The following is a 13,697-nucleotide window of genomic DNA, read 5'->3' as shown; positions in this document are numbered from 1 at the left end:
AGCTATATGCTCTTTAAAATCTAAATCTAAAATATAAGGACACTGGGAAGTTGAAAGTGTTAATTTGTTTCATTAAATAAGATTAATATTTTAACAGAAAAAAAAAAAAGTTAAGAAACTGCCAAAGCCTGAAGTTTGGTTGGTGTTGTTTTGTTCTAATCAGAGACAGGAAGTTCAAGAAAAAGATTATGTTTGCAAAAATGATAATGAGTTCCTTTAGTGGTCTTAAAATATAAAATAAAGGACTAGGTAGTAATCTAAGTGAAAGTAGACTAGAATAAATAACAGAGATAGATCGAGGTCTATGTTGGAGTGCAGTCATTCTCAAACTTGACCATGAATCAGAATCACCTGGAGGGTTTGTTCCACCACAAATTGCTGGGCCCCACCCCAGAGTTTCTGATTCAGTAGGTCTAAGATGGGGTCAGACACTGCATTTCTAAAAGGTTTCCAGTGGATGTAGATGTTGCTCCAACTTTGGAAACCTTTACTACTCAGCTTCATGGTTCCACTACGAGGAAATGGAACCCAGAGCTGCCTCAATGGTTCTGACAGCTGACCACACATTAGAATTACCTAAGGCACTTTAAACACACCTGGGCTCAAACTGTTCTTACAGAATCAGAATCTTTTATTTTTTGTTTGTTTTGAATTCCCCAGGTGATTTTAATGGGTAGCAGACAGGCTAAAACTATTCTGCAGGTCTTCTGACAGTTGAAGAAGTTAAAATCTGGGGTTTTAAATGTTTCTAATTTGTACAGCATTGCACAGTCCACATAAAACAAATATGCAGGCTCTGAGGTTTGCAAACCCAGCTACATGATGAGGTGTGGCATTTAGCTTAGTTATCTGACAAGCAGTTGAAATGCAAAGCCAGGGCCTGGAAGATAAATTTGGATTGTGGTTATAGATCTGGATATGTATGTATAACTCTAAAATGTGAAAACAAATTCAAGCAAGCAAATGCAAACCAAAAGTTTTGTATTCTCCAAATACAATAATTACTTTAAAAAGCAATAGCTTTCAGAGAAATCATTACTTACTGCATAATACTTTTACAGTGTAATAAATATTTATAATGCAACCAAAACTGGAAGGGTTTTAAGACGTATCTCTTTCTCCCTGTCTCACCATATAACATATTTGCTCCTTCTTTGCCTTCTGCCATGAGTAAAACCTTTCCGAGACTTCAACAGAAGCAGAGCAGATGCTGGTGCCATGCTTGTACAGCCTGCAGAATTGTCAGCCAAATAAACCTCTTTAAAAAAGTGTATTTAGTTTATCTAGCCTCAGGTATTTCTTTATAGCAACATAAAATGGATTAACATCAAAAATTGGTACCAAGGAGTGAGGCATTTCTATAAAGATACTTACAAATGTGAGCAGCTTTGGAACTGGGTAACAGGAGGAAATTCGAAGAATTTGTTGAGGAGGGGGTACTCAGAAGAGGACAGAAAGACAAGAGAAAGTTTGGAACTTCTTGGAAACTGGTTAAGTGATTGTGACCAAAATGGTGATAGAAATAGGGACAGTGAAGACCAAGCTGATGAGGTCTCAGACGGAAATAAGGAATTTATTGGAAACTGGAGCAAAGGTTACCTTTGTTATGCCCTAGCAAAGAACCTGGCTGCATTGTGTCCATGCCCTAGGGATTTATAGAAGTTTAAACTTAAGTGTAATGACTTAGAATCTGGCAGGAAACATTTCTAAGCAGCAAAGCACTTAAGATGTGGCATGGCTGCTTCTAACAACGTGTGATCAGATTTGGGAGCAAAGGAAAAACTTAAAGTCTTAACTTAAAATTAAAAGCAAAGCAGAGTGTAAAAATTCAGAAAATTTTCAGCCTGCACATGTGGTAGAGAAGGAAAGAGCATTTTCGGGAGACGAATCCACCAAATGGAGGAACAACCACTTGCTAGAAAGATTTGCTTAACTAAAAGGGAGCCAGGTGCTGATATTCAAGACAATGAGAGAAAGGCCTCAAAGCCATTTCAAAGCCCTCCCATCACTGACCCAGAGGCTTAGGAAGGAAGAGTGGTTCTCGGGGTCAGATTCAGAGCCCTGCTGCCCTGCACAGCCTTGGGACATTGCTCCCCATACCAGGTCTCTGGCTCTAGCCTTAGCTCAAAAGGCCATAGACGCTGCTCTGGCCACTGCTTCAGAGGATGAAAGTCATAAGGCTTGGCAGCTTCCATGTCATGTGCAGTCTGCAGGTATTCAGACTGGTGCCCAGGCAGGAACCTGCTGCAGGGGCAGAGTGCCACAGAGGACTTCTACTAGAGCAGTGCTAAGTGGAAGTGTGAGGTTAGAGCCCCAAACACAGAGTCCTCACCAAGGCATTGCCTAGTGGAGCTGTGGGAATGGGGCCACTGCCCTCCAGGCCCAGACTGGGAGTGCCACCGGCAGCCTGTACTCTGAGCCTGGAAATGCTGCAGGCATTCACCTCCAGCCCTTGCGAACAGCCATGTGGGTTGTGCTCAGCAAAGCCACGGGGACAGGACTACCAGAGGCCTCAGGACCACATTCCTCACACCAGAATGCAGAACATGGAGTCAAGGATTAAGTTGGAGCTTTAAGGTTTAATGACTACCCTGATGGATTTTGAACTTGTGTGGGTCCTGTTGCCCCTTTCTTTTGGCCAATTTCTCCCTTTTGGAATGGGAATGTTTACCAAGTGCCTGCACTATCATTGTATATTGGAAGTAAATAACTTGTTTTTTATTTTATAGACTCACAGGTAAAAGGAGTTTGCCTTGAGTCTCAGATGAGACTTGAGACTTTGAACTTTTGAGTTGATGCTGGAACAAGCTAGGATTTTGGAGGACTATTGGAAAAGAATGATGTATTTTGCCATGTGAGAAGAACATAAGATTTGGGGGACCTGGGGCAAAGTAACATAGTTTGGATGTTTTTCCTCTACAAATCTTATGTTGAAACGTGACCTCCAGTGCTGAAGGTGGGACCCAGTGGGAGGTGTTTGTGTCATGCAGATGGATCCCTCGTGAATGACTTGGTGCCCTCCCCATGGTAATAAATTTATAGGATAGCTGGTTATGTAAGAGCCTGACAGTTTCCCCCTCTCTCTTGCTCCGTGTCTCTCATGTGACATATATGCTCCCCCTTTGCTTTCTGCCATGAGTAAAAGCTTCCTGAGGCTTCACCAGGAGCTGAACAGATGCTGGTGCCATGCTTGTACAGCCCATAGAAACATGAGCCAAATAAACGTCTTTCCCATCTTTACTCTGTGTGTGTGTGTGTGTGTGTGTGTCTGTGTGTGTGTATACATATAAAATATATAAAACACCTGATGAGTTTTTCATTGTAAGGTACAGATAGAAAGCTTACCTTTATTTAAATGAGAATATTTAGATAGTAACAATAAACCTGAATGACACGAAGAATGACTGGCGCATGGTCAATGACAACATATACATTTTGACATCTATGAACTTGAACTTTTATTGATTAGTGCACTAGTTTCCAATGGCTGCTTTAACAATTATAAACTTGATGGTTTAAAACAACACTTTTAGGAGGCAGAGATCTGAAATCAGTTTCACTGGCCAATATCAAAGGAGTGGATATGTCAGGCTCGCTCCAGAGATTCTAGGAAAGAATTCATTGTCTTCTGTTTTCCAGTTTATAGAGCTTTATTCTTTAATTCTTTGTCTTCTGGTCCCCTTCAACAGCTTCAGAGTCAGCAGCAAAGCATCTTACTTCAAATATTGATTCATTGCCAGGGCAGGAGTGGTAAGAAAAGTTATTTATATGAAAACTAAACTGAATACATTACAAACAATATCATCAAATTTCTAAACACATGGTTGGATAATCTGCATAAGAATTGTTAAAAAAAAAAGAGAAAAAATTGTAGAAATCTCAAAGTAGTCTACATTTTGTTTGACTCATTGATGTCTTTCATGTCTTTCTTTCTACACATTAAGGAAACAAACTGGAAACTGTAGACAAAACACTATGAGCACTATTTATGCAAGATTATTTCAAATTCCAAGCAGCAAATCCAGTTCCAAGAAATGGCCTCAACCCATAAGGTTTAGCAAAAACCTATTTAAACTCAAATAATTATCTTACAGAGGCTTTAATGTACTGTTTCTTTTAGTGACCTTACTAATCAGTTAGTGTCCTGGTTAGACCAGATAAGAGGGTCGTCTATCCTATCTCAATAACACAAGCCAAAGAGAAGAACAATGAAAGGATATGTAAGGAGCAGGAGAAATCAGAGGTGAAGAAATTTTTCTAATTGGAGAAGAATGGCATGTGAACAGGAATTAGCCAACAAATACGTATGTTTGTATACTTGAATTCTACCTTCCACTTCCATTTTTTAACATAACTTGCCAACTAAGTACAGACTCTCTCACTACATACAAGATCCACTTTTCCCAAATTATTAAAGCTCAAATAAGCATAAGAGCAATGTGGTATCTGATAAAAATGTAGTAATCAAAAGCATAGGGATAGATTTCTTGCTAGGTTTACCAACAGGCAGACACATGCAGACATGCTAAGGCAACAGAGAATAGTTAGAGGAGTGGTCATGTAACTGGAGTAGGAGAGGTTCACCTTCAATGAATGGTTCCAGGATCTTGAAATCAGGAAATATGAAAAGAAGCTGTCTTAGTTGATTGAGGCTGCTATAACAAAAATGGCATAGACTGAGTGGCATATAAGCAACGGGCATTGATTTCTTACAGTTCTGGAAGCTTGAAGTCTGAAATTAAGGTGCCAACATAGTTGAGTTCTGGTGAGAGCTCTCTTCTGGGTTACAGACTGCCAATGTCTCATTGCATCCTCACATGGCAGAAAAAGCAAGAGATCTCTCTGGAGTCCCTTTTATGAAAGCACTGATCCCATTCACGAGGGTCCTACCCTCATAACCTCATTACCTCCTAATATGGTTTGGCTCTGTGTCCCCACCCAAATCTCACCTTGAATTGTAGTTCCCATAATCCCCACATGTCATGGGAGGGATCCAGTGAGAGGTAATTTAATCATGGAGGGGGTTACCCTCATCCTGTTCTCGTGATAATAAATGAATTCTCATGAGATCTGATGGTTTGATACGGGGGGTTTCCCCCTTTTGCTGAGCACTTCTCCTTGCTGCCACCATGTGAAGAAGGATGTGTTTGCTTCCCCTTCCACCATGATTGTAAGTTTCCTAAGGCCTTCGCAGCCATGCTGAACTGTGAGTCAATTAAACCTCTTTCCTTTATAAGTTACCTAGTCTCAGGTATGTCTTTATTAGTAGCATGGGAATGGACTAATACACCTCCCAAAGGCTCCATCTCATACCATCACATTGGGGGTTAGGATTTCAACATGTGCATTGTGACTGAACAGAAAACATTCAGTCCATTGCAGAAGCTATTTTTAATTCATCATATGACTTTTTTCAACATTTTTTTTTTTAAGTACTGGGTGGCAGATTAGGTTCCTTTTATCTTTTCAGGAACTAAGGATTGGACGGAGTTCTGGAGATGTTTGTTGTAAAATGAAAGAGTAGTTTCAAGAATGGTTGAAGTCATAATCTATATGTTTCTTGGTATCATGAAAGCTTTCACAAATGGCTGGAGAAGTCAAATTCAAGAGATGAATAAACTTTCCTCTTACGTTTCTTGCTTCTCTCTCTGTATGTGCGTGCATGACTGTGTGTGTGTGTGTGATTTAGTTTGTTCATAAGGAGGAAAAAGAAGATTAAACATCCTTTGTCGATCACTCTCAAGTTAAAGGACCAGCTCCTCCTCTGCTGCATAGTCCTGGCATACCATAAAATTGTACAATCCTGGGTCCAGTCCTAAAATGTGCAACCTTGGTCCCTAGGTTCTCACAAAAGCCATTATTTCCTCTGTAAGCGATAGTAGTCTGATGAAATCTTTTCCTTATATGCAGCCATTCCCAGAAATATGCTGTTCTACAAAATAAGCTCTCAGGGCAGGATAATGCTTACCTCAAAAATAGAGGTCTCAGGCCCTGTGGTTTCTAGGCAGAAAAGATCTGCTTAAGTGAAGTTAGGGCTGAAGAATTATGGATGCGTAAATGATACTTAGTAAATATTTGCTGAAATTAAATGGGCAGGTGTGGTAACCTGTCTCCAAAGCAACTCCTTTTGCCTACATTCAGGAATGCCTGGTATAAAGGGACTGTTCTTACATAATTATCCAATAAAATACAATTGAGAATGATCATATAAGAAGTGAGATGACAAGCCAACTATGTTATGAAGCCTTAAGCTTTCATCGCCTGGACATCAAATAAACCAGTATTTGAATCCACAAACAACTGTGACTCTGGGAGAAGAAAGCAGCAAAACACAGCTGTTTGGGCATGGCCAGAGCGCCACGCTCAAGTTATGTAACAGCTGTTGTGTAATTGTGCATTTAACTGAAAACACATTTTTGAGAGAGAAAACAATTAGACTTTCCAAAAAGAAAGAAATAGAAAGAGAAATGTTGAAAGAACACAGAAGTTTCTATCTGGTCTTCAAGCATGAGACACGGGGGAGTCAAAGGCATTGGGAATGATATTGCCTTAGAATCTAGGGAGTTGGCCCATGCACCAAATCTGGCCTGCCTCCCATCTTTTTAAATAAAGTTCTACAGGAAAACAACTACACCCATTAATTTACCTATCATCTAGAGTTTCTTTTAAGCAGAGTCAAGTAAATTATATCAGAAACCATCCAGCCCAGAGGCTGAAAATATTTACAGAAAAAGTTTGCAAACCCTTGTCTTAGATGAATACAAAGTTCTGTTTAAATGCCTGTAAGGGTGACTATTCACTGAGAAAACCAAAGCAGTTGATGCTTGAACCCATGTAGGAGTTCTCTTGTGGAGAAGAGGGCAGAAATAATAAACAGAAATAAGAGCCCAGGTTTGGAAGTCAGACTGGCCTGAAATGAAATTCTGGTTCTGCACTAATAGATCTGTGAGCATAACTAAGCTACTCACCCTCTCTATGTCTCTAAAATGGGGATATGAAATGAGGGTAGAAACGGAAACAAGTGTTGCATGTGATTTGGGTAAACAATTCAGAAATTGTTAGTTTCCCTATGTAAGTCCCATATTCAGGGGAATTGGCAAGTTTCACTAGGAAAAAAAAATTGGTTAATTCCTCATAATCAGAGCATCCAAAGTATTTTATCTTGTTCCTATTGTAACGTTTGCTAGAGCTACAATACAATAAAGTATTGTACTTAAAATGGGAGTAACGCTGTTTAAAAAATTGTCCTTCAGCTAAACAATAATTTAAGAACTTGAATTGTTTGGAAGCCCTGCTTAAATTTAGTCTTTGTACACTGCCTCTTGATAAATACAGACAACTTCCAAAACCAGGATTACTTTCATTTTAAATGAGTTTTAATAGATGATATTGCCATATTTCTAACTGTGATTGTGTGTGACAGTGTGTTCCGAATTCCCTAAAAGTCCTGCTGGCTTTTCTGTTCGCATATAGAAAATAAAGATAATTTAGGGCTTCTGAGATCACAGTAGGTCGACTTACCCAGCACTGAAAATACACATGACTGTTAGGATATTTTAAAACTAACTTAGGGTAGGGTGTAGATAAAGGGCCTTTCTTCCCCAGACAGCACCCCCGATTTTCTGGGAGATGGACTGATTTCCTGAAAGCCTTGTCCTGAAGACACCTGGCCAGGGTTCTCTCCTCACCAGCTTCTACTGAGAGCAAGTGCCCTTTTAGACTCTTTTCAATCCTCAAATTCTCTGTTTCCAAGTCTGTCAGAGAACAGAAAGTTACATAGTAGCATTAAAAAGCATGAAAAGTCAAAAAAATAATAACTGGCCTTAGTGGCCAGAGCAGCTGCTGCATACACTTAATCACAGGTTTCGGCTTTGTAAATTAATTCATCTGCAAATAGTGCACTGTCTCCAGGTGCAACTTCGATGCTGGAGCACTGGTTTCTTAAGGATTTAAGTTTAAAGTCAAAGGCTTCCTGCCCTAGGTGTTACAAATAAGTAGTGTCGTTTTCTTTTTTTTGCTCTGAGTTTGTTCATCCAATCGTATCCAAGTATGCAAATAAACTTTAGCCCGTGCAGATAAAAAAGGAACAAATAAAGCCAAGTGCTCTATCAGAACCAAATTGCTGAGCCAGTCACCTGTGTTCCAGGAGCCGAATCAGAAATGTCATCCTCAGGCAAGCCAGACTTACCTGTCCTACCTACCGATTTGAAGATTCAATATACTAAGGTGAGTAAAACTTCTATTTTCTGCTTTAACTTGGGTGTGCAAAAACTACATTTATGTAAAACATTAAAGGTCAATTTAAGTAAACTTATGTAAAGAGCCCTTTGCAAATATAAAAATAAAAGGCATGCAAAATACAGGTCTCAGTTTAGTGTCCTGATCAAATATGATCTAAATCATATCAGACTATCTTTCATAAATTTATTTCTTAAAATATTTCCAAGTGAAAGGAATTCTCTTCTGTGTGAAAGGATTCTTATACCAGGATTCAGAGGACTTTACTAAGCAGTTCTATTAACTTCACTATAGCCGGCATGTATGATAAGATAGCAAAATACTCTCTAGAGAAGCTTACTGGAAAGAACCAAATGAGTAGGAACAATAGAAAGCAAACAAAGAGAAAGAGAGCATACTGAAATAACATAACTTTCCAGTATGTTTAATAAAATGAGTGTTAAAATAAGGGGACTTAAGTCTGATAATTGGGTTCAAAAATCTTCAGATGGACTTGCATTATTTTGCATATTGCGGGGAGGGGAGAAAAGCATTATTTCTTCGGCCAAGTTTGTTGCCATTGGAGCAGATGTGTAATTGTTAACTGATAAATATTTAGAGAAACAAGAGCAGGAGCTAGATCCAGACTTTAAAATCCGCAGCTGGGGGGAACTAGGAAATGGATCCTGCTTGAGTCGTTCTGAGAGTAACTCTGAACTTTGCGTGTTTCACACTGCTTTCCTGTCAGATCCTAGAACTCCAAAACAAACAAATGAATAAAACACAGTCTAACCAAAATTCCTTCAAGTTATCTTTACGGTGTGATGCAGAAAGTATGGTAAGAAATTAACTCCTGCAACTCAAGGGAGAGCCATTTTGCTGTCTGAATGAGCCAACAGAAAAACAAAGGGCATTCTAATTTAATGATAAAGTAAAAGTCTCCGTTGGTATACATTTATTTCCTTACTTGGAACCATGGATGGCTTTGAAATCCTAAAGTCTGTTGCATTTTCATTTTCATAAAGCACAACGAATGAGGAAGTTGCTCAGCTGATTGGCTCTTTTCCTCAGGAAAGTAGCAGCAGAGATGAGATTGTGCCTTTAACATGGTTGACCAGCAGCTATGAAGTGTATTTTAAGGTATTGTTATCACGAGGTTTTATTAAAGGGGAAAGATTTTTCCATTTAATTTGACTACAAATGGTGGCATGAAAAATGCAGTAAATCCATACCCTCAAACAATTTACATTTGGCAAAGATATGCCCAAAAGATTGCAAGAGTCCAGTCTCCCTCATTTTCTTATTCCAAGTTTGTCAGTCACAAGAAATTTCCATTGAAAGTACGTACATTTAAAAATACACTTCATGCAGCTCAAAATTGTTGGCAATGCTTAGATTATTCTATTACTATAATTAATGGGATTTGTTTTTTTAATGATATTACCTAGGAGGATATTTTAGTAGTCTGGATGCCCCTGTCTCCCCACTCCTTTGGCTTTGCAGAAGTTTGCAAAGCCTTCCTTGTGTGTGTATTTCAAGGAAGCTCTAATGTAAATAACCTTCCTGCTGAATTAAGCTTCACTTAGTCGTCATTAACTAAGCATGTAAGAAGCAGTACTAGACAAATGAGATGGTCCTCAAAATCTAACATACAAGCACAGACCTAATGATCCCCTAACACAGAGAGATGATTTTGAGATTGAAACCTATTCACTTCGAAGTCACTGTGCAACAACTCCCCTCTAGGGAAAATGACTGACCTAAGTGTCCAAAAGAAGGCAAGACTCAAAGAGCAGTCGTTTTGCTCTGTGTTTAAGAATTTTTCTGGGTAAAAATACCCCAAACAAGTCAGTGAATTTTGATTTCTCATGCATCTTCTATATAAATCTGTTCTGCTCAGATAGGATTTTATTGTTTGATTTATTGGTTATAGCATTTTCACACTTGGGAGGACACCAGTTATGTATGTAATTAAATCTAAATGGGTGAGCTTTTTCAAATGCCTTTGCATTTTTTTTACTATGTCCCAGTGAAGAATTGGATTGAATTTGCACTTGCAAGAGGAGTTAAAAAAAAAAATGATGGTTATTAACTATAATAAGTTCCCTGGTTACAAACCAAGTAAGCAAGGAGTTTATAGTGTCTGAGGAATTATCTTCTATTACCAGCCCCTAAAGTCTTGTGTTATTTTTCTGTCCTTTTTATTATTATTATTATAGCTAGAAGTATATTGGTTGTTAGGACAAGTTGGAGAGAACAGAGAGGGTTGAGTAACAACAACAAAAAAAAATTACAACTACGATAGAAAAGCTACATGCTCTCAAGCTTCGGACTGCTTTCCACCCAAACAAAAGAATTTATTGATGCATATCTTTTTATGACTTTTTTCTAGTACAGTCTGATTATTTCTTTGTTGGGGTAGATTAAAGAGAGATTAGAGTTTAAGAAATGCTTTCTAAAATTATACAAAAGCTTTCGGAATTTAAAACCTCCAAAAACATCCTTATAAATTCACTAATATGAACTCATATCCCATCCTTATCCTCATTACTCCTCTTTCCAACTCTAAATGAACCCCACATTTTCCATTGTATTTAGCCTTTAAATGAAGAGCTCCTTTGAAAGTTATGTGGTCATTGGGCAAGCTACATTACCTCTCTCTGCCTCGGTTTTCTTATGTTTAAAATGAGGACGATAAAGGCACCTATTTTCTAAGGTGGATGAAAGTATTAAATGAACTTCATGCATAAAAAGCCCTTGAAATAATGCCTGGCACATGGGAAATGATTTAACGTTAGTGATCCTAGTCCTATTTTTCTGAATCCTTTCCAGTGTTTCCAGAATTTTCTTTTTTACCCAACCTTTCCTAGACCTGTTTCCCACAAGCATTCCTCATGTCTTCTCCTAGCTTTTCTGTCACTCTTTTTCGTACAGTCATGTCCCATCTGACAAAGATTGCATCAGAGTGAAGTTCCAAGGGTTTTCCAAGATTTCAGGGATCAAAAATTTTCTCTTACAGGATTTGGTAACTTTGTTTGCCATTCTCCCTTCTCAATACTGTTGTTTTACCTTTTGTTTTCCTTTTTCTTTTTTTTAATAAAAAGGAAATAGGAAATTCAAGAAGACAAGCATTCTCAGACAGAATTCAAACCCCAAAATGTTTAACTTAATTAGTAAGCTCAACTCATTAAACCATAGTTTGTTCATGCTACAAAAGATCTTTATCGGCTAATGACATTTTACACATACATACATACATACACACACACACACAAAATAAATAACTATAGGTAAAATTTATTGTGCTTACTCTGCCATGACTGTTTAAGTTCTTGACAATGATTTTATTTAATCCTCATAATAACCCTATGAGGAGGTTACTATTCCTGTTTCACAGTTGAGGGAACTGAGGAACAGAGCAGCTACGTGACTTACTAAAGTTACACAGCAAGTAAGTGACAAAGCTACACTGCCAGTGCTGGCAGTTTGAGCTATCACGCTAGCAAGTGACTTGTCTAAGGTCAATTCCACTACTCTGGGACACTGACTTGCCAGAATCCTCTTGTATCCTTCTTTATCCTGACTTTCGTTTGCCCATTGCTGATTACCATGGCCTTTCCAGCTGCTGTTCAGCTGCTCCCAGGCCAACAGGAGAAAGTTTGCAGCCAACTTAGAAAAAGAGAACAATAGGGAAAATTGGAAGGAAATAGGTTTTCTGCTTTGATTGAAAATGTGACGTTTGGGCTGGGAGAGGCTATGAGGCAGAGGACTTTGATGTGGATGTGAAATGTCTCTGTGAACTACATTTCTTCAACTCCTATGGAATCCATTTTTGGTTAGAGTAGGAGATTGCTTTCCTAGATTGCTGGTTTGCTTAACCCTTCTGGGTTAAAGAGATATTTTCAATGGAGAAGAGTTATGAATCATTGAATAATATGTTCCAGGCATGATTTGAAGTGCTTTTTTTCCCCCATGATTATCTCTTTAAATTCTTACAACAAACAAATTCAGCTACATGAACTTCCAAATACCTCCTTTGCCCCCTTTGCTTGTTTCTCCCTTTTGCTTTTCTTTTCTACCATATTTCCCTTCCTCTTATTTAACAAGGCCTTGAACGAGTGCCCTATGCTAGTTCTCATGATCTAAGAGAGCTAATATGGTTCATGTCTCATGGAGCTTCTATTCCTGGAAGGTGTGTGGAATAGTGTGGGGCAGAAAATAAGAATGCTTTAATCAGAAATTATGATAAGTGTTTAAAGCAAAATAACTGAAAGCTGAAAGAATATGAGGAGAAGAGCTTTTGATGAGGATTTTTTAGGACGAGAGTCTTTAAGAAAGGTGCTTTAAAGGTAAGCCTGAGGGATGTAGAGAATAAGGTGGCCAAGACTCGGGAAGAACAAAGATCTGGAGGTCATACCACATACAAAGACCCTAAGGACAAGAGCGTGTTATGCTCAAAGAACTGTCCAAAGGCTAATCTGGCTGGAGTAAAGGGAATAAGGGAGAGAATGGATGAGATGAAACTGAAATACAGGCTGGGGCCAGATTGGCTGGCAGATTTTGAGGGAAATCACTGAGAGGTGCTTAAAACAGGAAAGGACTTATGTTCAAGGCAAAGCTGATTGTGCTGTGATGCTGCTTTCACTTGGGAAATGTTTTTAACTTCCTTCTAACTGAAGCAATATTTTGTTTGCTTTGGGCTTGGAAGCAGGTGAAAAAATAGCTGATTGGCTGCAAGGTGCAGTGATAGAACAAGCTAAACCTGGCTTCAATTTCCAGCTGTTCTATGTATTTAATTATATGACCTTGGCCAAGCTTCTCATCCCCTGGAGCTTCAGTTCCTCTGTGAACTGGGAAGGAGAATGACTACCTTGGGAAGTGGCTGTGAGAATTCAGTGAGGTAATCTGTGGAACGTGGCTGGCACTTATTAACTACTTGGTCCTTTCCCTGATTCTCTTTCCCAAGATGACTCCTAGAATTATATCATTCTGTTGTCAATGTAAGTTATATTTATATTGCTTATCACAGTTCAAAACTGATTTCATATCTTTTTCTCATTTGAGGCTCATCGTTAACCACTGGGAAGAGCTAGGAAAGATGTTAGCAGAGTCCCATTTCAAAACTGAGGAGCCTGAGCTCAGAGATCTTGACTGACTTAAGGTCACATAGCTCTTAAAATGCAAAAGCAGAATAAACTGGATTCTGAATCTTTTTATCTTGGATCTGATGCTTTCTCACATGATATCCTTTTTTCCTTAAATATCAAAACCAATAGTACTAGAATCTCACTCAAGAAAACCTAATCAAGAAAGAAATCTGAAGTAAATAACACATATCCTAGGAGAAGAGGGTATTATCCCCCTTTCCCAATTAGCCCTAACAACTGCTTTCACACCTATCACTGCATTTTTATCATTCGTTCCTTACTCTGATTGAAAGAATAGATCTGGGCTGAAGTCTGAGATTCTGTATTCTTAAC

At 38.6% G+C, this 13,697-nt stretch overlaps 1 protein-coding gene across 4 annotated transcripts in view; it reads left to right on the top strand.

The window, feature by feature from the left end:
- Positions 1–13,697, top strand: part of ALDH1A1 (aldehyde dehydrogenase 1 family member A1) — a 185,367-nt gene that overhangs the window by 118,353 nt on the left and 53,317 nt on the right. For 3 of the 4 annotated variants that reach the window (XM_015117905.3, XM_077966215.1, XM_077966216.1), the window contains exon 2: positions 8,147–8,226. The exons of the other annotated variant lie outside the window; for it this stretch is intronic. In XM_015117905.3, coding sequence (XP_014973391.1) covers positions 8,161–8,226 — 66 coding nt within the window. In that variant the 5' untranslated portion in view covers positions 8,147–8,160. The remainder of the gene's footprint in view (positions 1–8,146; positions 8,227–13,697) is intronic. 4 annotated transcript variants of the gene reach the window in all.

This window comes from Macaca mulatta, chromosome 15 (assembly GCF_049350105.2).
Source record: "Macaca mulatta isolate MMU2019108-1 chromosome 15, T2T-MMU8v2.0, whole genome shotgun sequence".
NCBI lineage: Eukaryota > Metazoa > Chordata > Mammalia > Primates > Cercopithecidae > Macaca > Macaca mulatta.
The sequence above is the reverse complement of the archived record's forward strand: the minus strand, read 5'-3'. Positions and strand labels throughout refer to the sequence as shown.